The 24194-nt window shown below is 36.5% G+C and overlaps 1 protein-coding gene across 2 annotated transcripts in view; it reads left to right on the top strand.

Moving 5' to 3' along the window:
* The window catches only part of LOC121322823 (dorsal-ventral patterning tolloid-like protein 1), a 98553-nt gene that overhangs the window by 34270 nt on the left and 40089 nt on the right, over positions 1-24194 (top strand). For both annotated transcript variants that reach the window (XM_041263179.1, XM_041263172.1), the window contains exons 3-9: positions 1749-1826; positions 2352-2504; positions 4120-4237; positions 9724-9902; positions 10370-10475; positions 14787-14911; positions 17048-17163. In XM_041263179.1, coding sequence (XP_041119113.1) covers positions 1749-1826; positions 2352-2504; positions 4120-4237; positions 9724-9902; positions 10370-10475; positions 14787-14911; positions 17048-17163 — 875 coding nt within the window. The remainder of the gene's footprint in view (positions 1-1748; positions 1827-2351; positions 2505-4119; positions 4238-9723; positions 9903-10369; positions 10476-14786; positions 14912-17047; positions 17164-24194) is intronic.

Below are 24194 nucleotides of genomic sequence, written 5' to 3'. Positions count from 1 at the left end.
CTTAGGCGGCACTCCTCCTCCCTGTCCCTCACCTCTTTATCCTCTTTCCTGCTTCTCCCCATTTCTTTCTTTTTTTTTTTTTTTGTAATCCAAAAACGCCCTTTTTTTTTTTTTTTTTTTTTTTTTCTCCCACACAAAAAAACCTCTCCTGGTCTGACGCTTGGAGGCGCTGTTATCCCACGCAGGACACCACGTGTCACAGAGACGGCCGAAGTGGGCGGCGTCAGAACCAGGAAAGGTAATGCAATACACAAAACACAGGACGGATGAAATGAAATGATGAAGACGCCTGTTATACAAAATAAAAGGTTTAACAAACACGAAAAACACAGGACACGGCACTCTACGCCAAAATAAATAGACAAACGAAAACAGACTAAACTTAACACAACGGTGCACGGACAGACACTGACAAACACGGTGAGCAGATACTTTGTTGTTGTTATTATTATTACTACTACTTTCCTTATTTCCTCCGTCTCCAATCCCGTTCTCCGCTCACCGAACACAACCACCAGTATGTGCCTATATATAATTGTGCTGGGATTCAATTACCAATTAATTATTCACTTGAATCCCAGCACGTGAATTAATAAAGTGCAATTCCCCGTGCTCACATATTATATTTTACTTGCACGTGAATGCTGTGCAATCCTCGTGCCTAAATACACATATACATTTTTAAACGTGTTACACAGACCCATATGTGTACCAATTCTATACACCAACATTTAAACACACCACACGCAACACATAACAGATAATATACACAGGGGGAGACAAATAAAAAAATTTAAAAAAAGGAAATTGGTTGTGGAATGGGAAGATGCTCCCTGAACCTTCAATTTTCCTGAGTTGTGTGGGAAATTGCTGTGGTGAGGGGACAGAATTGGGGAGAAAATAAGGCGTAAAATAATTGGGAACTCAATTTGTTTAAACAAATATGGAGTGGGAGTATAGAGATCCTGAACCATAACTCTAACCATTCACCCATTGAATTTCTTCTCAATACTGCCTAAATAAGGGCTAAAATTTGATATATTTTCACGCATTCATTTTAACTTTTGGTATTAGTCATCTTATATTTATATGTACTCAGATACACAGGGGTATAACTTTTTCCTTGATTCTGTTTTTTTTTAGATTTGTTTGTTCTCAGCCTTGCTATTGGCTGAAACTTTAGAATCCTTGTATGGAAAAGATGAAAAAGTCTGGCACAAGCCCAATGAACTGTGCAAGACATCAATACAGAGGAGACGCAATAACTCACACTTCAGTTACTTTCTGAGTCAACTAGCCTGGAATGGTCTCCAATCTGAAATACCCAACAATCCTCCCTAAATATATTTAACAAGCAATTTCATCTGCAATACTATAAAAGCAGTCCATATAATGAAAATATAAAATTTATTTTTATGACAGAATGCTATTAGTGGACTGATACTTATCTTTATAGTTGCCAAAGTAGAACAAATATAAAGTCAGTTTTTACTAAAACTAATATAGTCTGACAACAATTGAAATGATATAAACTATATCATTAGGTGGGATCCCAGGTGTTTAAATATTCAACATTTTTTAAACACCATTTTAATATGCTGTGAGAGATTTCATAATAACCAACTGTATATTAAAATCACCAATAATCTGCTTTCTCCACCTGTTAGCTAGGTTAATATGAATCAAGTACAACTTTCTGATATATTCAGAAAAATAACTGTAATCTCTCTCTCGCTTTCTTTTTCTAGGTGGCTTAGAGGAGCATGCTATATCCAAGAAAGTGTCACTTTATCAGCTTATAGACAGGATAAGAAGATTTGGCCATGGTATTTACTTGAACTGTTTCAATTAGCAGACTCTCTGACATAGTGTACAAGTCAAACATAACCATGCGAGAACTCTTCTTATGATGTACTGTAAACTTGTGGAGTGGTCATTGATGTGAAACTTTGACAAGCTAAAGAAAAATGATTTTAACTGTGTGTTGAATTTAGGATTATTTAATAAGTGTTGACAAAAAATATAGAATACCATTTGTGTTTGTTTGACTAATTTGACAGAATATTGTGATGATCAAATACTGATGCATTTATAAAGTTGTTATGCATTTATAAAGTATAGTTTCTGTTAATACACAGTGTAGCTGTTCCTCAACAGTAAATAAGAGTAACTAAACCATATTAAAAGTGCCAGCTACTCATCAAATCCTTGGTAAAGCATATTAATTACATGGTTTTAAAAATCTTTTTAACCACAAAGTCTTCATTTTTGATGAGAGACTTTGGGATTCAGTACTGACATTGTAGATATGTCAGCAGCAAGAAAAATTGTCACTCTAATTGCATTTGCAGACAGTGGGAGAAAAAACACAACAAATGAAACTGGGAGCACAAAATCCTCTGGGAAAAGCAAGAAAAGCAGAATCTCCAGAGCTGCAACTTCACGTGCTGAGAGAATATGGCCTGGAGGCGTCATTCCATTTGTTATTGGAGGCAATTTCACTGGTGAGATACTTTGCTTTTATTGAATAACAGGACACATGTGTTTACAGAAGATGCCATACTTTATAATGCCTTGTAAATCAGCTGGGGATGATAGGATATACAGTGTAGATTTGTAATGATTTCTTATGACTCTTAGAGCTCATTAAAGTTGTTGTACTGGACTGCAATTAATCTTTTACTGTACACAGAGCAGAGATAGTTAACATTCGATAATAAGAGACCTTGGCAGTGGCAACGCAAGGTTTGCCAACATCTTAGGGTGTTAGAGAGCATTTGTTTACTCATCCAATCCCTGGCCTTACTTTTTGAAACTTTAAATAGGTGCAGTGTGCTAATTGTGTTGAATTGTGTAGTGGTTTTGGATTGAGTACTATTTTTTTACTGACACGACCATCCATACGACCATCCCCATTTGTTTTTGGCTAAACTTCATTTCTTTAGTCTTGCTTCATAACTCAACTACCTCGCTGTTCCCAATACAAACCCTTACCTAACTGCAGGTACATGGGTCCTGTTCCTGCTCAGCTCAGACAGAATGATAGGTATTACTAATTCACAGGTATGTGGTAAAGTGTAATACAAAAACACCACTTACACAGTATGGATATTTGGATGCTAAATTTGAATGCCTGGGTTTGAAGATGATAAAATGGTGAGGGCAAAAGTAATGATGATAAAACAAATTGGTCTTCTCAAGAACTAAATATGAGAACACTCTCCTATTGTTATCTAGTTGATAAAACAATAGACATTGGAATATATTATCTTGTTTTTAGTAGTTTCATTTGGCACAATATATTTCACTGTCACATAATATTATAAGCCACTCAGAATCTGCAGCAACATTAAGTTAAAATGCACTAAAACACAATTACAAGTTTATTTACACAAGTTACAAAATCCAACTAATTCCATAGAAAGTAAAATCAAATCACTACATGTAATGCAAGTAATATTACAAATGTTCCACATGTTGATAAACAAACCCTTCATAGATGCTTTATACATAGGGAGAGTACCCTAAGCAACTGTTAAAAACATGTAGGCAAAAAAATAGCACCAACATAGGCAAACAGGTGGAAACAATAATATTCACTTTACTGTCTATTTTCAGTTGAAAAAAAGAATCCACTAATTTAGTATTGAACATGATCAAATTCAAGTAAAATTGTTTTTATCCTGATGTTTTTTAGATTATCGTGTTTCCTTAAAATAAATCAGGCACTTATAGCTCAGAAAAGAAGGGACAACAATAAAAAATGCTACAGTAATAAAACACTGAGAAAGATACCCCAATGTACCAGCCTGTGAAAAGCTTCAGCTGATATAAATGATGTCCAGACTTAAAACTGACAACTGACTTTTAACCTGAGAGGAAACAAATTTACTGAGTACTTCTGTGGTTGAAAGAAAATGTAATAAATGTTGATGTGACCCATAGAAGAAAATCTAAACCAAGCCTAGACATTACTTAATCATTATGCCAAAGGTTACTATCGTGTTGAATCCCATCTTGCATGAAAATGTATGTGTGATTAGATCTGAGATTAAATGTCAAGTTATAGAATGTAACTCACATTTCCTATTGTTTAAATGAGCACTCTGATTCCTCCAGGCAGTCAGCGAGCTATGTTCAAACAGGCCATGAGACACTGGGAAAAACACACATGTGTTACTTTCATCGAGCGGACAGATGAGGAAAGTTACATTGTCTTCACATATAGGCCTTGTGGGTAAGTGAGAGCTTCAGTTCCAGTCAGGACCTGTTAATCTTTATGGTAAAGTCATTAAGCAGGTTGGGTAATCGGGTTAGCTGGGGCAGTTATTCTGTAGCCTAAAACCCTGCTTTTCAGCATACAGTGTTGCCTGTAATTGAAATCACCAAAACAGTTTGGGTCATGCTCCATCATTTATGCTTTGTATTTTCTGTTCTTTGACCTTTGTAGTTGCAAGATACTTTTTCCTAAAAGGCTTTTGCACATTCATGTTGCTGTCCAAAGAGCAGCTTTCCCTAATCCAAACTTTACTTTGGGTGCAGGTTATCTCTGGTATTTTACTAAATACCCATTCTTCTGTATTTGACAAGCTATCTTTAATGCACAGAAATGTTAGGGCTACCAGTTACCTGTATTAGGCACACAGTTACAGAATTAGTCAGACCACCAAGACTTTAGATGGAGCATTGCATGCTTTAAATTGTTGCAGTGAAGCAAATTGTAACAGTCACTTTGTTCTTGATTTTTCTTCTATTTCATCAGTAAGGGATGGAGATCCTGTTTATGTTATTGAGAAGCTAAGAACTTGCATTTTATTGATTTCAATTGCATTATTACAATGCCTTAACAGCAAGTATCAAAGTATAGAAACATTTTACTGTTTTTTTTTTTTTTTTTGAAGTTTAATGAATCCTAATCCTGAATCCAGCCAAACCAGATAATGCTTTAATTCTTGCCAACTTGAATTCAGAGCAGTGCCAGCACTAGGGGGGTGCTGGGGTATGCCCTGCACCACCAAATATCCCTTTGGCCAACCAAAGTTCACTAGTTTTAATAATAATAATAATAATAATAATAATAATAATAATAATAATAATAATAATAATAATAATAATTTAAACCACTAAGGAGAGTGAACTTGGGTGGGCCAAAAATGTATATTATCTTGCCTATTTCATTTTCTAATTTCAATTTATTTACAAATACTGACACACCTGAATGTAGATAACTTCCAAATCATGTCAAATTATTCCAAAAATACCCGCCTACTCTATTTCAATTTGACAACTTCTAAAGCTCACATCTGGTTTAAGAAGCCTTTAGCGACAGTGAGAGAGAGAAATACTGTAGTTCAGGAAAGTTGGAGAGTGAAGAAAAAGATTAGTGAATTGAGATTAGTGCTCTTCTATACAAGAGTTAAAATGATCAAACTAATTACTGCTAAGGAAATACATATTTTTCCCATCCATTCATTTTATTTAGTTATAACAATGATTTTAAGTTTTATTTACTGACACCAGCTTACCGTAGTTCTGCATCACAATGGATTAGTTTCTCAAAAATAACCTCTGTCTCACCCTAGCACCGATAATGAAAGTCTGTCACAAAAGGATACAGAGGAAAATAAAGTAAAATCTGCTGTTGCTTCTAGTTCAAGTGCAACTGCTGATGACAAAGATAATCCAAGTCAGCCTGTTTTAAAATCCTATCCACGTCAGTGGATGTTTGGACATGGAGAGAGACGCTTTAATGCTAGCTGGCATAGAACACGTCCCTGTATTCTGTAACAAGAGATTCTTGCTTTTGTTTTCCTTGTCGCATTTTTGGGGGTAATAAATAACAGGGATACAGTGTTTACAGTATATGGGTTTAACAAAATCTGTGCTTGAGTGCAAAAGCGGTTTTCACAAACATGCGACGAGTCATGCTCATTTACAAGCTGTTGCCACTTGGAGTGAGTTTAACAGAGTCAGGCAATGAGAGAAAACATTGGCTCTCTGTTAGGCCCCAGACAAGTTAAGGAAAACAGGTACTATGTTAAAAGCATTGGAGAGTGTGCATTTTCTTCTTGTTAATGAACTGCCCCTTCATGGGGATAGTGATAAAATGGATGTGGACTGTTTTACAAGTGGGCTTTTCATAAAGCTATTTGAATACACTCTGCATAAAGACCCTACATTAGCAGAGATAGCAAAGACTATACCACAGAATGCAAAGTATGCATCAAATGATATACAAAATGAGGTGATAGAGACATTAAGTAAAATGGTACTTAATCAAATTAAAGACAAATATATGCATTCTGAATCTAGTGGGTACTGTATCAAAAGTGATGGGACACGAGTGCAATGTTGAAAATCTGTCCTTCATGATAAGATTTTTTAGTGATTCTATACCTGAGGAACATCTGATTGGCTTGCTTGAATTACATGAGTTGGGTGCAGAACATTAACCTTTTTAATTCTCTGTATGCATTCTTACAACACCTCTACATTACTCAAAGGTACAATGGCCTTTCACTAAAGAGATGGAAATTTGCTGGACAAGCCATTTTGAAGTGACCAAATGTGTTGTGATAATCAGGATTTTATTCTTGATATACTGTCCAAAGTCTCAGAAGATGATATTGCTTTGTGGCGGAGTCTCCCGCCCCTTTGATTATTTTGTTGTTGTTGTTATTATTATTATATTGTGTTTATGTGCAGGCGGTCGAGCACCGTCCGTCTTATTTACTGTTTGAGACCGGCGAAAATCCGGTTTTTATATTGTGTAGTCGTGTGGATTGGGTTGAAACCCCTTCCCTAATACCCTTGTGGAAATGTGGCTGGAGCCTTAATGGTAATTATTATATCAAATTAGGTAATTAAGGCTCCAGCCACAGACTATAAAAAGCACACTCCAGGCTCATTAGGGGGAGAGTGTCAGGGGAGAGAAGTAAGTCGGTGAAAGAGGTAGTAAAAGGAATATAACAATTGCTAGCGTACTGGTTTTGTACACCAGCACAATACTTGTTTTATTGCTGTTTATTATTTGTTTATTTGTTTGGCCAATGCACCTTTTGTTTTGTGTTTTTGTTTGTTTAAATCTTTTGTTTGTTTATTAATAAATATAGTGAGCGCCACGGCTCAGTTTTCACCCACCAGTCGTTGTTGTGGCGTGTGTTTCTGGTCTGACGTCACCCCTGCAAAGCCATCATGCTCACATGCTTCTTGGTATTTTAAAGCCAGCACATGCTGTTCTTCATCACTATATGTTGTTCCGTGCTCTGCTAGGGAGGTGACAAATGCATTAGTAAATGCATTAAAAAAAGCATTGTAAAGATAAAGATTTCTGGACTGAGCACTGTAGTATAGCTGTAGATGTGCGTACTGCAAAGAGACAGAGAATCATGAGTAAGCAGCTAGCTGATTCTATAGTGCTTTCATCACTAGGACATTGCTGCTAGTCTGATATTAAACAGACCCTGTGAAAAAGACAGCTGTAGGGGTAATGTCAGACCAGGAAGGAACACACAGACAGACAGTACTGTGGTTGAAACTGAGACACTACAACGCTCAGCTTTTATTAAATAATTACAAAATAAAGATTTAAACAAAACAAAACAAAAGGGCACGTTGGCCAAACAAACAAACAACAAACAGTAAAAAGTACTATGTTGGTTGCAAAACCAGAATACATAGCAATTGTTATCTTTAGTTATTGAATTACCTCCTAACTCCACACTCATTGTCCACTCTGAACACTCTCCTTGAACAGGAAAAACTGCAAGCTTTTTATACTTGTGACCGAGGGACTAACTAGCTCTCAATTATTATATTATTCCTCTGTCACATTCTGCACAGGTTTTTTAAGTCTGCATTTCTGTCAGCTAGTCAAACAATCAGTAGCTGACAGTCACACATTCTCACAAGGTAATAACAACATTAAATAATACAAAACAATAACAAGTAATGGCGGCAGCTTTTCATCCGCGCTGCAAACGGTAATACAGGCTTTTTCGCTGTGACATAATACATATAAATCATATTCATAATAACAATACAAATAATAATATAAACAAGGGGGTGGGACACTCCCATGTTAAATATTCTACACAGAGCAGTATCAGAGATGGAAAAGAATCTGGATTTAATGAAGGCTTTGTCCTTATCCAATCCAGTACATGTCTTGATGCTACCATGTTAGAGCCTCTTCAGATGACAGCAGATGTTGACAAAAATGACATGGCCAGTGAAATTGTCATAGCTAAACCTATGTTACTTAAAAGACTCAACAAAGATGCAGACTGTGTCACTGTTTGCAAACTTTGGCATGGTGTATCTACAGCTTCATGTGAAAATTCCTTCTCCACTCTGTCACAAGTACTTACTATCACTGTGTGCCTAAACATGAAGGACTCTGTGAAGGAGTTCTCCAAGTCAAATAGAAAACTGACGCTTTAATTATTTTATTTTTTTGTGCTGTTTTTTCATTACTTTTGAAAGTTGAAAGGAATAAAAAATAAAACTAAGAACAATTATATAGATCTGCTGTATAGTAGTTTAAATCAAATTTATGGAAAGGAATGTTTTTAAGTTTAAAGGAATAACAAAGACAGCACATAGCAAAAAGTGATAGAGATAAAGACATCTTCTCAAGTGATGTACACATGGATGGCAGAGAGGCACTGAACACATCTAAAGACACATCTATCTTGAGTCTTAAATTAGGTAAAGCGTTTTTGCATTGTTTAACTGGTATATTGGCTCATAGCTTGAGTAAATCTATATCACTGTTATGGTGGCCCACACAACAGCTCTACTGGTCCTCCCATCCGAGCAGAGCTGGAGCCAGGACTGGTTCTGGTTCAAATGATTGCACCTTTTGCAACTAGTTATCACTTGTCCAAAGATTTGGTAGAAAATGAGACTATAAATAATCATACATTTAATATGTAACATTCTGTACAGAGGTCACAATATTTGTCTTTCTCTTTGCCATGTGTCGCTCTTTCTGTGCTATCATTGGTGGATACCAAAGACTAAACAGAATTAATCACTTGTATAACTAGATGCAGTCCTTAACTGGTGTCTGAGGTAATAAGGATTATGTATTTCTCTGACTGCAGGCTTGGGTGAGTTGATTTTCAAAATGGCTGTAAAGGTGGATAACTGGTTTACTGTCACCAGTCCAGAGAGGCATGCTATATGTATAATCTCATTTTACAGGAGAGCGCATTTTATAAGAGAGCTGTCCGATGAAAACAGATGTGCAAATCAAATGTGTGATATACATATGCAGTAATTTGGTTTTAAATCTTTTCAGTTATCAGAATTTGAATCATGACTTGGAAATAGTTTGGGCTAATCTTGGCCAAAAAAAGAATTGGGGTTTGTAGCTTATTTGTGGCTGATGTTCATATTCCTCCTCCTCTCCAGTGGCTTGTTGGCTTAGGGGCTTTTTAGTACTTCTTGTCTTCGCTCCAGCAATATACAAAATGTGTTTACCTTTGCTTTGGGAACTTTGCCAACCCTGAAGCACTCTTCTTCAGGTTAAGTTTAGACATTCCACAAAAAACTGCCTGTGGTAACCTTTGTTATTATGTTTTATATGTAAAGAGATATATTATGCTCTTATGTTCACTTTTTTATGAAGCTAAATCAATTTAGTAGATCAGATTTTGCTGAAGGTGAGGGAAAGGAAGCTGGCTGGTGTCACTGATCCTTCCTTTATTTCCATGGCAGGTGCTGCTCCTATGTGGGGAGACGAGGAAATGGTCCTCAGGCCATATCTATCGGCAAGAACTGTGATAAGTTTGGAATTGTTGTGCACGAACTGGGACATGTGATCGGGTTTTGGCATGAACACACACGGCCAGACCGTGATGATCATGTAACCATTATTAGAGAAAACATCCAACCAGGTAAGATTCCACAAAAGGGCATCCAGCTGAAATAGGCTCCACTCCTGTCTAGCTCTTTGTCTGGAGTGATTATCCCATTTATCAAATGTGTGCAGACATGTCATATGTTATCCATGGCATTGTACACCTTACATACCAAAGGTAAAAAAAAAAAAACACATAATGGAGCGTATCACATTTTTGAAAATGTAAACATGTTGACAGTGACAGCATAGTGTGTCTTATATAGTGTGTGGATGAAGTAATTTATGGTAATTGAACAGCTACACAAATAATACATTTGATCCCTCAGAAATATAATGCACTATAATAAAAAGTTTAGGTTAAACTGTTTGTAATTTAGAATATTAGGGAGTAATACAAAAAATAAATAAATAACACATCAAATAACTTTAACTGATTCACAAATAAGGTCGTGTTGAAGCTTAGATGATTAAACAGCATCTTTGGTTATGAATTGTTTGCAGGTCAGGAATACAACTTCCTGAAGATGGAACCTGGAGAAGTGAATTCTCTTGGGGAACAATATGACTTTGACAGCATTATGCACTATGCCAGGAACACTTTCTCAAGGTTAGAGTCTAAGGTTACATATCTTTAAGCTTTAAAATCATCTTTTTTTTGTCAAAAAAAAAAAAAAGTGCTAGAAATGACAGGCAACATCTCCTGCTCTAGCCTGAAAATAAGCCCTGGGTTAAATATAGTTGAAATTATCAAGATGTGTTTCCTATGAAGGTTGCACTAGGAACTTTACACTAGACTCTAGAAAATCTTATCGATCAAAGTCGGACTGATCCATTGTCCATTGTGAGTGTTTTCAGCCTGTTGCCGCCACTCTGAAATGCTCTTAATGGCTTGTTTTCACAAATTCCATTCAAATGTGTTGTAAGACACATTAAATATTGTAGAAGATCGGTCATGTTTACCCTCTAATTGATATTTTATTTATAAAACCAAAAACAACGACAGAGTCAGAAAGGCATACAGTAGGATCCTGCACCATTGAATAAATACAATTATTATGTATATGTAAGTGTACGATTTTGGCATGGTCATTTTTTGTTCATTTCATGGACGAGGTGTGATGAAAAACCAAGAATTTAGGAAAGGTCACCAAATAATGTAATTTTAACTACATTTACACAAGCGTATTTAAATAGTACACCAAAACCAATAATAACCAATAACAAAACCATTACGGCTTTTGACTACTGACAAGTTAAAATTTTTCGTCGAAGTCAAGGGTGCGACAAGTCAGAATTAAGTCATCTACAATCTTGCGACATGCGTCTTTTTCTGGAAAGGCGTACAGCCTTAACCAATCATCAAACCTTTCACGTACCATTCTAAAATAATTGAAATATCTCTCACTCAGTGTGTTTATATGAACATATGAATTCCCATATTTTCTGGAATATATAATTTTCCGGAAAGTAATTACAATATCAAGAGTGAGGTTTTTTTAAAACACCACCTAGAATGTTGCAATAGTTTTGTGAAAAGAAACTTTATGTCATGTAAACACACTTTCCAGAAAACTTATTCTGATAGTGTACTGCTCATGTGCAACTTTATTTCCATCATAAAATAAAACTCTTTTCTGCTTTTTTTCCCCCCCAACACGTGGAATGGGTGTCATTTATATAAAGGTGGCGGAATAACTATTCAGTATTTAAATGAGAAACCTATGTTAATGACACAAATGACAGTTTTTACGTCATTTTGGGATTTCAATCAATGGACAGGTGGGATTGAAAGGCAACAAAGTCGGAGAAAAACAAAACAGATGTTTGTTTTAGGAGATATGGAGAAACAATAGAAGATACATTTAATAGAACATAATAATAAAGCAAATACTTCAGGGCAAAAAGAAAAAAAAAAAGTAAAGTTAGAGATCATTTTAATGTAGCCTAATTTTGTAAATGGGTGCTTTGTATTAAATATATTTTAATGTATCCGGTTATGGCAGATATTTTATGCCATTTTATTCATTCATTTATTTATTTATTTTTCATTTTGACATAAAATATCCTGCATGCCCAATTGCACTATGAAAATGAATGACACGTGAGTGTATAATAGGATATCATACAAACAACCAGTGGTAAAGAATGGCACGGCTGTGAGCGATACTGGCAATGCAGGACCCCTCAGGGTGCTTGACTAAATCCTGAATTCATCACATAAGTACAATATTGTAGCTTTATCTATCTGATGTCTCTGTAGCACTTGGTCTTCTTTAAGATCCAAACAGGTGGCCCTCTGACGATACACTGGTAGGGTATACTTTCGGCTGTGATTCTATACTGGGGGTGTAGCTACATTATCCCTTTCATCCTCAAAAATCACAGCAATGCCTAGCAGCACAGTGGGCACCATCACCATTAGTATAGTCAAAGAGTAACTCCACCTACAACAGACCCTTTTTATTTTAGCATAGAGTCTGTTTGAAATAGGCTCCCAACTACATTAGGATTCTTTGAAACACGTGAAAACACCTTAGACGAAAAATAGTCAATCCAGCCACGTGACCCCCCTTTTGATTTTTGCACGGGCGGTATGTTAATTAGGTACCCACTTTATTTGCATAACATTCCTCATCATGTCGCAATTGGAGTTTTGCGACTATTCTCTTCTTTCCTGGCCATTTTTTTATTTTTGCACAAAAAACTGTCGGAAAGTTCAAACAGACACAAAAGCCCTCCCAGCGGTCAGAAAAGCTTTGATATTCAGGACCACAGAAACCAGACTTTGTACCTGAACAATGGGAGTTGGGAGAACTAGTTTTATTTTGTTACATTCCTATTTCAATGTCCATAGGTCAAAATGTTGGGGGCAGTAGTACTTTTTGTAAATATTACAACCCAACAACTTAATTTGTTGATTGTAAAAAGATCAACAAAACAAGATCAAAATGAGAAGAAAGGAAAGTGTGAGAACTATTTTACCAGTTTTTCTTGGCAAGTTATAGAACGGCGACTTGTAGAAGGGTGGAGATAAAATGCAGACGAGTGGCACATAATGGGAACCGCGTAACGATTTCAGATTATATAATAATATGTAGCCCAAGGGATGCTTTTCCATTTGGTGTTGTATTTATTTGTCTGAAAATCAATAAAATAATTATACATGTATGTCAGATTTCAGTCACCAATCAGTTTACATGAATCAATTTGTTTAGTTAAGGATACAGTTATATTATTCATTTTAATAAAGTAATAGTATCTGATCAAAAGAAAACTCCATTATTACAACTATAGTTGTTCACACAGAAATTATTTATACTATTGGTGCCACAAATTAATTCTAGCTAGGTAAAATGCATTGAGAGTTTACAGTATGTAAGGTGCAGTAGCTATATGAAGAAACAGATGAGCTGTTGCAAGGAGTGGACAGTTTGCACACGCTGGGGAATTAGAACAAGAGATGTACAGGATAATAATCTGTTGAATACAGCATAGGAATTTGCAACTTCGCTAAATCTAAAATACCTGATAATTCATACCTCAGTCTTATTGTACACTGAACCGAGCCCTGTCTGTTCCCATCCTAGTCGTTACTGTGTATGCGCAAATACGTTTTCCGAAAAATTATTGGAAGTGTAATTGGATTATCTGGAAAACCAATTTTCTGATTCAGTTTTCTGCATACATTAGTTTTCTGAAAACCTGATCTCATGTAAACATACTGAATGTCACATACCCACATCTCTCAAATGAATGTATGAAATTCTCCCTTTCGGCTGTTCTGTTGGTTACGAAGAAGGAAGTACCATTGACGTTGCTTTAAATTTTTTAAAAACCTTTTGAATAAGAGGTACAAACTCAGCACATCTACTTAAATGCCAATTTATCTAATTCCACAAATGCAGTCTGTATTTAAAGTATGAACAACAGCTGTAACCACTTTGCGCAGTCAAAAGGGCTGCAACACGATACGTTCTTTGTACACCAAATAGTGAAAGCTGCACAGAATGTATAGCTGTCTGCACCTTACATATCACATTCATCTGTGCAGAAGTATGAACCAGGCTTTAGTTTAACGATTCTGAAACAGCATGTTGTAAAGAAAGCCTCTGTAAGTCGGTACACGTCTGTTCTCCGATGCATATGTTCTTCTGTCTTTACAGAAAACAGCTGACTCACAATTGTTTTGTAGTCTAGTTGTCACCCATTTAAGAGCATAAGAACATAAGAAAGTTTACAAACGAGAGGAGGCCATTCGGCCCATCTTGCTCGTTTGGTTGTTAGTAGCTTATTGATCCCAAAATCTCATCAAGCAGCTTCTTGAAGGATCCCAGGGTGTCAGCTTCAACAACATTACTGGGGAGTTGATTCCAGACCCTCACAATTCTCTGTGTAAAAAAGTGGCTCCTATTTTCTGTTCTGAATGCCCCTTTTTCTAAACTCCATTTGTGACCCCTGGTCCTTGTTTCTTTTTTCAGGCTGAAAAAGTCCCTTGGGATTTGGGACTTGGGATTTACATGCTTGGTCAGCTACAAATCTCATTCATTGACCAACAGCTACTGGAAAATGCATTCACACAACCAAACAATTTAGTGATACTTGCAAATTTGTATTTTCAGTGCATGACATACTGTATTTTTTAAAAGAAATAAAGGAAGCGCCGAATCAAGTGTGTTTTTACATCCAATTCACGATTTTAATCATTTCTGTGACCCCATGACAAAATTATAGCCATATGTATATGTAACCAGTTACTGCAAACCAGTATTTTAAAAGTGTTCAACAATATATTTAGAGATGTTGACAGAAGGCCTGATGTATAATTTGCATTGCAACAAAAAATGTTAACCAAAAATATGTAAATCAATATGTAACTGAAAATGAGCACAAAATGAGATGCTGTGTGTTTTTGTTCTAGGGGCATGTTTCTGGATACTATTCTGCCCTCCCGCGATGAAAATGGTATAAGACCTGCCATTGGCCAGCGAACACGATTAAGTACAGGAGACATTGCACAGGCAAGGAAGCTGTATAGATGTCCAGGTATTGCCATGTAAACGTACACAAATTAGGATCAGTCTGTTAAGCCATTTAATGTTCATATTCATCTTTGAACAACACCATCATACTCAACCCATGGCTTACAGTTTGTTCGGTATTAATTAGCATAGAACAAAAAAAAATCTTCCAGTCGTGATTGCTTTTGGTTCTTGAAGTATAACTGAATTATTAAAGCTGCCCTTAAACAAGGAAGTTGTAAGAATGTATCTTCTGCATGCCATTATTTTCTTTGACAGACCTCCCCCATAGCATTTCAGTAACACATGTAGCAATGCGACAGCCATTTCCCTTCAGCCAATGTTAGTCAAGTTCACTCGAGTAATGAGAATGTCAGATGTACCTTTGATTTCAGTTTCAGTCAGTGCAATCAGTCTAACGAGCGCTTGTTAGTCAAGGCCCTGCATGAACACTAAAATATATATATACGACGGCCTTGTTCCAATTGACATAGAAACCTTTTACATATGAGTGAACACCTTTTTTTTTTTACCTTATTTTTGTAAAGTTTGAATTGCCTTATAAAGCCAATGCTTGTGACAATAGTCAAATTCTTGATACAGGTGATGGGAATAATAGTATCTTTCTTATTTAGAGAACATTTTTTTGGTTTAACGGTGTGTGAAAAGTGGTGCCATGGCATAATAGACCTGTACCATTTCCTTTTTTTCAAAAATTCCATCCATATAAATTAAGTTTAATATTTTTGTAACAAAGAAGGAATGTGGGACGCTGTTTCCACTTTGTGTATTCATTTATGATACTTATCTTCAAAATACATTTTCTGATAGTGACAGTCTTTTTTCAACCCCCTGTTAATTGTAAATCTGCACTCAGTGTCCTGTTTGTCTGTTGCACAGTAGAGCATCTGCTTTCCCTGTTTACCTGGTGGTCTGCCGCATGTTGAAATGCCTTATTTATTGCTCAGCGTGAAGATTCCCCCCACTGTTTCAGAGCCCTTGTCAAATCTAATCTCTCATTCAGTCTAACAAGGCAACCTCCATTTTAAAGATTTATTGTCTTCCCTTTAAAAGCAGAGCCACATCACTTGTCCAGTTTTATCTAAAGATATTTTCATCATCTATAATTCATTGAGATTATTATGATGCCTGGATTGCCTGCTGACTGTCAATGCTCTGTAATTGCAAGGTACTTCGGTTCTGATTACATTTTCATGGGGGAAAGGTTGGCTTCGTTTAAGATAGACCAGCAATTCATCAGGTGAAATAACTTGTTGATTGAAAGCCATAAGGGTGGATGGCTGCTGAGTGGCGGTCTAATTGAAGCTGTCATTAATTGATAGGAAAATGGCAGCAGCTGATGCACCACGGGTAGGAAAATTATTAATCAATCCCCCAGGAGCTGGCAAAGTGATTGACAGGTGAAACTACAAGTGCTAGGCTAATCACTCTTATGAGAAATGGAATTGTATTTTTCAAACCCACTTAAGCTCCCTAAATACATTTGTATATTTCTGAGCTGTCCATCATAAGCAATTTCCTACTACCAGTATACTGCCATCACAGTTCATTCCTAAACAAGCTACACAAGTCAACTCTCTAAAACAGCGCTGTGGTCAGAAAATAGTGTATATATTTTAATGCTGTTTAAGGGTGTTTTATTATGCATTTGCAGTAGAAACTCTGGATGTCAGTTGTCTTAATGGAATTATTATTATTATTATTATTATTATTATTATTATTATTATTATTATTATTATTATTATTATTATTAGTTGTAGTAATAGTAGTAGTAAAAGATTTATTAGGAAATAAGGCACACTGAGACCATGACAGTATAGATAAAATTAAATATCTTGGAATACATCTACCATAATTTAAATGTAATTTAAAATTGCATCTGCTCAGCAATGCTACCTGGAGACTTGTACCTAGTTAAAGACAAACAAACTGAGTTGATATCAATTTCTGTGGTGTAATAGTAAATGGTTTGTTGCCTAACACCATCAATTGTAAGAATATGCAGTGCCCAAAATAGACAATATGACAGCCACATTTTCCACTTTTTTTAATATTGCTCAATATTTGTGAATGGCAGTTTGCCAACTTTATCAATCCAGCAAGTGACAATACATAAAACTAATTATTGTGTGTATTACAGCATGTGGAGAAACATTACAGGAGTCAAGTGGCAATTTCTCATCTCCTGGATTCCCTAATGGATACCCCTCTTACACTCACTGTGTTTGGAGAATCTCAGTTACCCCAGGAGAAAAGGTAATCCTTCCTTCATTTCTGGTGTTTCAGAGATGCTTATTATGATCTGAAAAAAGCTACATTGACTAAAGGCATTTGTCTAAAGGTTATCAAATACAGATATTTTAAATGAATATATGGATCATTGATTAGTTTACCATTAGTTATTTACTTATGGTTTGCAAATGATCAATAATGCAATGATCACTTTTATCTTTTGCATGGATCTGAGGGAGTATGGATGATATTGTCTAATCTGTGGGGGTAGGGGCAAGGTTTGGAGAAACCAACCCTTTATCGCCAGGGGTTCTGCAAATAGACACTAGGAAGGAAAATAGAAAAAATATAAGGTTGCAGATTGCAGTCAAGCAAAATAGGCTACAAAAAAATGGTAGTTTCTTGGAACGTATGCCTTGTTTATATTCTGAATATTTTTTTTTCAAAACATCTTATCAGAATTTGCACATACTCTTTTAGTTTATATGTATGCTCTGTGCACACTCTTAAACTCAGGGGAGACGTTTAAGGAGGACAGAGATGTTTTAAACTCCTGTAAGTGGTTTAGTTCGTGCACTGGGTGTGCTATATGTTCAGAAAATGTTTTAATAATCAAGAAAATCACACAGATGTGTGAAGTTTTAAAGAATCAGAGCAGTAGTACTGCTTTTCGGTTTATTAAATGCTTTAAAAATTGGATTGGTTGGTTTGTGCAGACCACCGTAAATCCCAAATAATAATAAATCTGGACGATCCAGTGCCTTTACAGGTTTAATAGCATTAATACTTCAATACAATAATACAAATATAATTATCATATGCTTAGCCTTCAGGCCATAACATGCAAAAAACTATAGCACCCACAGCTATGTTCTAGAACATTCAATATACCACTCTCTTAAGACTAAAACATAATTTATATACCGTATAGCAATGATTCCAATGTAAAAGAGATATAAGGATGGGCTGGACTCCAAACAAGAGAGCCTCCCTTATGGAGTCGAGCCTAGCCTTAATGACCTCCAGGCCCCTGAAAAGACAGGGTTCTCTGAGTCGTTATAGGCTCGGTCTAGAGACGGTCCCAATTATTGACCAGGTTCGACCCTCAGAGGACAGTACGGCTCATACAAAGCCTTGACGTAAGGAAGAAAAGAGAATCTGAAAGAACACAAATAATTGTTAGTTATGGGACTCGAGCACTGAGTAAGAGGGCCATTAAAGGAGAGTAAAGGAGGAAGGAAGACTGAGCCTTCTTTCTTGAGGCAAGATATAGCGTGTGAGCTGCAAAAGAATAATGTTACTGGAACTCAGGGAAGTGAAACTCACTATCCCCCCAAAAAATGGACCACTAGCTCCCCGCAGAACCCGCACCTGCGAAGACAAACAAAGGCTGCATGCCAATAAATAATATAAAAGCAAGAAGATACAAACAGTAGCAAGCAAAGAGAAACAATGACAAACAAAATAAATAAAAATAGATGGCTAGATGAACAAGCTATATGTCAGCCATTCAGGCTTAGCTGCTGAAGAGGCTGTGCCAGTCCTGAAGGAGTGTCTGGTGTAAAATAGGGGAGAAAGACCTGCTCTGGTGACAAGAGTGGAGAGTTGGGAAGAGAACCAGGTGGAAACAGAGCCAGTGTGTGGTAATAATGCTTTTAGAACAATTATAGGAAGTCTTAAAGAAGATGCAGGGGAATTCTTGGTGTCTCCACGGAGTGTCAGACGTACTGCTGGGATGACTACATTATTGTAGATGCTTGGATGATGAAATTGTGTGAAACTGATATCCAAACAATTAAAGGTGAGCTGCTGGAACTTCATTCGGTGATTGTTCCAGTGTTGCAGCAAGGTGTACCTCATTCTGATGTCTAGAGAGATGAGATGTTGACCATTCTATGGGTTAGCTAAAACAGGATCGATCAGCGGTTTGCTACTATCAGTCTGCTTGCAATAAAAAAAGGTGAACTCACATTCAGAGATTTGAGTTTCACAACTCCAGTCATTCTCCTAATAGTGGAACTCCTTAACTCATAATCAAGACATATTTACAGTCTTGTACCACGTCTCTCACCATGTATTAATATTTGTAATATTTGAGAAGATGAGCGGACATATTAGATGGGAATTAGCGTTAGCCTGACTGCGGAAATGGCTGGAGTGTTGGAAGCTCTGAAGGAGGGTTTCTTGCTTTTGAAAGGTATTTTTACATGAGAATCTAGGTTTTTGCAGTTGAGGCGAGAGTGAGAAAGCTGGCCATAAATTCTTTGTCCATTTCGACTTGAATTAGAGACTCAGTGATTCTGGGTTTGGAGGAAGCAGAACAAAGATTTTTGCATATGAATGGGACAAAGGGAGATTACGAAGGGAGGCCAAGGGTTTTAAAATGGGGTGAGTCTGTGCAGAGGGGCAGTGCAGAGCGTATGTGTGTCTGTGACCGCGGGGCGGTGCAGAGCTTGTTTGTGTCTGTGACCGCTAGGCGGTGCAGAGTGTATGTGTGTCTGTGAATGCGGAGCGTGTGTGGAACTTGGCTATCTTCTATTGCCTTTGGATCAATCAGAGGGTGTGGCATCGGATGGCGGCTGCTGATTGGAATCCTGAAGCTAATGCTGTAACCAGGAATGCTTATAGATGGGGGCAGGGCTGGAACTGCCTGGGCTGAGCCAAGCAATGTATCCACTGAAACAGAAGATGTAATGAAGAAAGGGCGGAGATTGGCAAGAGAGACTGAAGGGGGAACTGCAATGGTGCTGGAGCAATTTTCTAAGCCATCTAAACAAGTGTTTATTGCTGACAAGGCAATGCTGGTGCTGCTGAGTGAGCAGGGGCAGGACGGTGAGTGAAATTCGGCTTTGCCGGGGTAGAATCGAAATTATGAAAATATCTTTAGTTAAGTAGCAGTGAAAACTGGAAGTGTACAGGATGGGAAAGCCCAGTAAAATAGTAGTGTGAAGCCTGTTTCCAAAAATTATACTTGACAGGAACAACAAATCAGCCATTTTTTAGTACTTGGAAGCAGTCTAAATCAAAATTGTACTTGAAAATGTCTCCTTTTAGAAAAATAAAATGAGCTTGGAAAATAACCCTTGGTGTTGCACAAATATCAAAAGAAGAAACCATATGTGTTCGCTGGACTTGATTTCTGACTGCAGGCGCCTGCTGTTGACCAGTGAGGGTGGCTGGTGTCCAGTTGTATGTGGGAAAGTCAGCTGTGGGGACTGAACCCAAAGAAGGCAGCCATGATTGAAGTGGTGAATACTGGGCTTGAAGTAATGGAGATTGCTGCAGTGTTGGAAGCAACCCGTTTGTCCATATCGTTGAGTTGTGTATTAAATGAAGCAATTGAGACAGCGATGAGGTGAATGAAGGACTTCACTCATGTCCACAAAAATGCTGTTATGAAGCTAAAGGATGGGATCTGTTCAGTTGCGCTGTGCTGCATTGAAGAGGAGGGAATCTGGCGAGCGAGTTTGCGGAAGCAACGTGGGTGTAGCAGAAGTAAAGGTACAATTATTATTGAACAACACCATATGCTTGCTTCTAGCTGGGATGATGATTTTGTTGTGTGTGTGTGTGTGTGTGTATGTATATATATATATATATATATATATATATATATATATATATATATATATATATATATATATATATATATATATATATAATCAAGTTTTTTGTTTGATTTTATTAACCTGGGTTTACAATAATTCCCTGAGTAGCATATTATGTTACCTTTTCAGTGTGTTGTCAATGGACCAGTTTAATTTCATATACAAATGTGTTAACAGGATAGTTAATAGGAATTGTGTGTGGGGGGGGGGGGTTGCCATAGGCTTTTGTTATGAAGTCAGTGGAAGGTCCAGTTATTTTCATCTAAATTAAGGCTACTGTTAACATATTAGAATGTAATAGTCTTATAGCAACTGAACTAAAGGACCTTGGCTTTTAAATCGCTGACCACCAAGAAATTCCTGCTTCAACGGCCAAAACCAATTAGTCATCTCCAACACTGCTTTTATAAATAAAATACTTAGTTTAGTTGAAGACAGAAACTGAACTAATTCTTAAATTGATTACATTAAATGTTCGCTCCTGCTTTTACAGTCTGTTTCTATTACAGTATAGCCTTAAACAAGCAAAAACACTTAGTTTAAATATTGTTTCCATTTACTTATATTATTTCTCTTCAGAGAGTTTAGTCTATTATTAGATCAGAATACCTTTTTTCTGTAATTATTAAAACCTCTATGCTTAGTAACAACACAATCAAATAAAATCAAATAGTTTTTTTTAGTTTCAAATATCTGTCTAAAAAGGGTTACTTTTTTGTTTTAGCTAATTTGCAATACCTAGCCCCTGGTTTAGTTTTAAAAAAAATATGTCTCCATTTTCAAGCTAATTAAATGAGATGCCTGCTTCTGCCAAGATTACAGACTTCTACATCAGCAGTTATTAAATAAGGGAAAGCACAGGTGTTTTTTGTTCAGTGTGACCTCAAGCCAGTGCCCTCTTTTTACACATTTACACAAGAAATAACCCACGACAGGGTGTGCAGTAAGACAATTATTTTTTATATAATTTAGTCGTTGCCAATTATTTTATTTATTTATTTATTTTTATACATTTTTTTTTGTTTATTTTTTCTCGCAATTTGAAATGCCCAATTATTATTTAGGCTTAGCTCACCACTACCACCCCTGCGCTGACTCGGGAGCGGTGAAAATGAACACACGTTGTCTTCCAAAGTGTGTGCCGTCAGCCGACCGCTTCTTTACACACTGCAGATTCACCATGCAGCCACCCAGGAGCTACAGTGTAGGAGGACAATGCAGCTCCCAAGCAGCTTACAGGCAAGCCCGCAGGCGACCGGCCAGACTACAGGGGTTGCTGGTGTACGGTGAGCCGAGGATATCCTGGCCATCCCGTCCGCAGCAAACAATAGAATTCTATGCCAAACCCGACCTTGTTTAAAAGCCCAATAGTTGTGTCAGCAGACAGCAGTAGAGATTTTAATTTTGTTTTAAATATGTTTCTGAAATCAGAGGGTAGTGGCGAGATGTATGTGTGATATGTCGAGTTTAAACATTGCATACTCGCTAGTCAGTTTTATAAAGTGATATTTAGTTTAATAAGTAGATGCCACTGCTGAGTGAATGGTGATTTCTCAGATGACTTTTGAATAGTTTTACTACTACTGCTTGCCTCTAAGCTTTCTTTGTTCTGTTCTCTGACTAAATAAATACCACAGTATATTTGCCAATTTTTCTGTAATTCTTAGTGACAGAGATGAACAAAAAAATGGATTCTTAAGTGATTTAAATGCTGTTTCAGTTGTATGATTCAACCTTGGACCTTGTGAAATCTATTAATTTATGTTATATATTCCGTAGTCATTATAATGATAATAGATCTAGTATAATTTATTCAACCAGATACTACAGTATCGGCACGTTATTCTGTTATAATATCGGTTAGTGTCGTTAATATAAATAGTTACGGTAAATTTATTAATAATAGATATAAATATAATTTATATATATATATATATATTATATATATATATATCTATATCATATATATATAGTATATATATATATTAATAGTTGTCAATCATAATGTTCAACAGTTTAACTTTAAATTACTTTATAACATGTATTTCTAATTCAGATACTTCAATAAAGCAATCTATTTTATAAATTGTAATTTTATTTTACTCCACTGATACACACAGAAGGAAAGGGATTAATTTTTAATTAGGCACCTGCTTAGCAGCAAATGCAACTTTTGATATTAAAACTTAGGACTGCGTTTACTTAATGTTATTATATCAGGTTTCTTATTTAAATGCGTTTGTTTTTTCTTACTATAATTGAACCTAGTCCGATTGCTTCTGGCATATTAATTCTGTTCCATAGAGTTTGCCATCCTGCTCTCTCTTAAGGCTCTCATTCTAATTAAAAAAATGCTTTTGCCTGATAAGGGAGGTTTGGAACTTTCGGCAGACCAGTCTGACCTTCAATGCAATTAACTCCTTCTCACAGTCCTTACACATATCTGCAAATAATATTTGCTACTGGTTTTATATTCTTTAAAACACATTACAGTCATTATAATATTTGTTGCAGTTTCACAAATGTTCAATTTGTATCCCAAAGATCCTCCTCCTTCCAGTAGCTGTGTTAGTCTATAAAAGAACAGTACCTGCAAAAACTTAAATCTTGTTAGCCGGGCTCCCGTCTCTACATTCTCATTCCCATTGTCAGTGGGCAAATACATTTTAACTGAATCTGGTTCCATCAAAGAACCGCACACCCTTGCAACTGAGGCCTTCCATATCACAGAAGGGACATGTCAGAACGGTCTGTGACAATCTAAAGAAAAAAAGCAAACTGGTATTTGCATTGCAAAGTTTGCCAGGCATTAAACATTAAAAACAAAACAAAAAATGAAACAAAAAATGTCAATCAAATCAAAAACTAAAACATTACCCTGAGACAGATAGCAAGATCAGAACAAAACACAAACACAATAATAATAACAACACAATGATACTCGTTTTAGCAGGTCTAAAGGCTTGTCTATTCAAAAATATTACCTGAAGTGCAGTGTTGGCAGAATTGCCCGGACTATGCTTAGTGGAACATATCTGATTTAAAAACTTTGTTGTGAAAAGAGTGTTTCATCAAATTAACAAATAAACCCTATCCAAGCAAATTTCCTTACAGAAAGTCTTTGCAACAGTCACTTATCAATAACTATTTTGGCCATGAGTCTTGCTGTATGGCAGAGAAGCATAAAGCTATGCGTTCTGAGTGACCCTCTGCTGTCCCAGGAAGAACCAAACCAATGCATTATTTGCATTCAGCCTTCAGTGGCACAGAAGAATGTGCTTACATAGCCAATATTTTCGGAATCTTGCTGACACACATCCATTGATTGTCCTCTCCAGGGAGACTGGGCCATCCTGTCCCCTTGAACTGCAGGCTGCCTTGTCCCTTTGGCTCCAGAATTCTGCAGTGTTGCAGAAGGCTCCTTTTCAAAGCCTGCTCATCTCCAAT

Source organism: Polyodon spathula, chromosome 1, assembly GCF_017654505.1.
Source record: "Polyodon spathula isolate WHYD16114869_AA chromosome 1, ASM1765450v1, whole genome shotgun sequence".
NCBI lineage: Eukaryota > Metazoa > Chordata > Actinopteri > Acipenseriformes > Polyodontidae > Polyodon > Polyodon spathula.
This window is presented reverse-complemented; position numbering and strand designations above follow the sequence as displayed.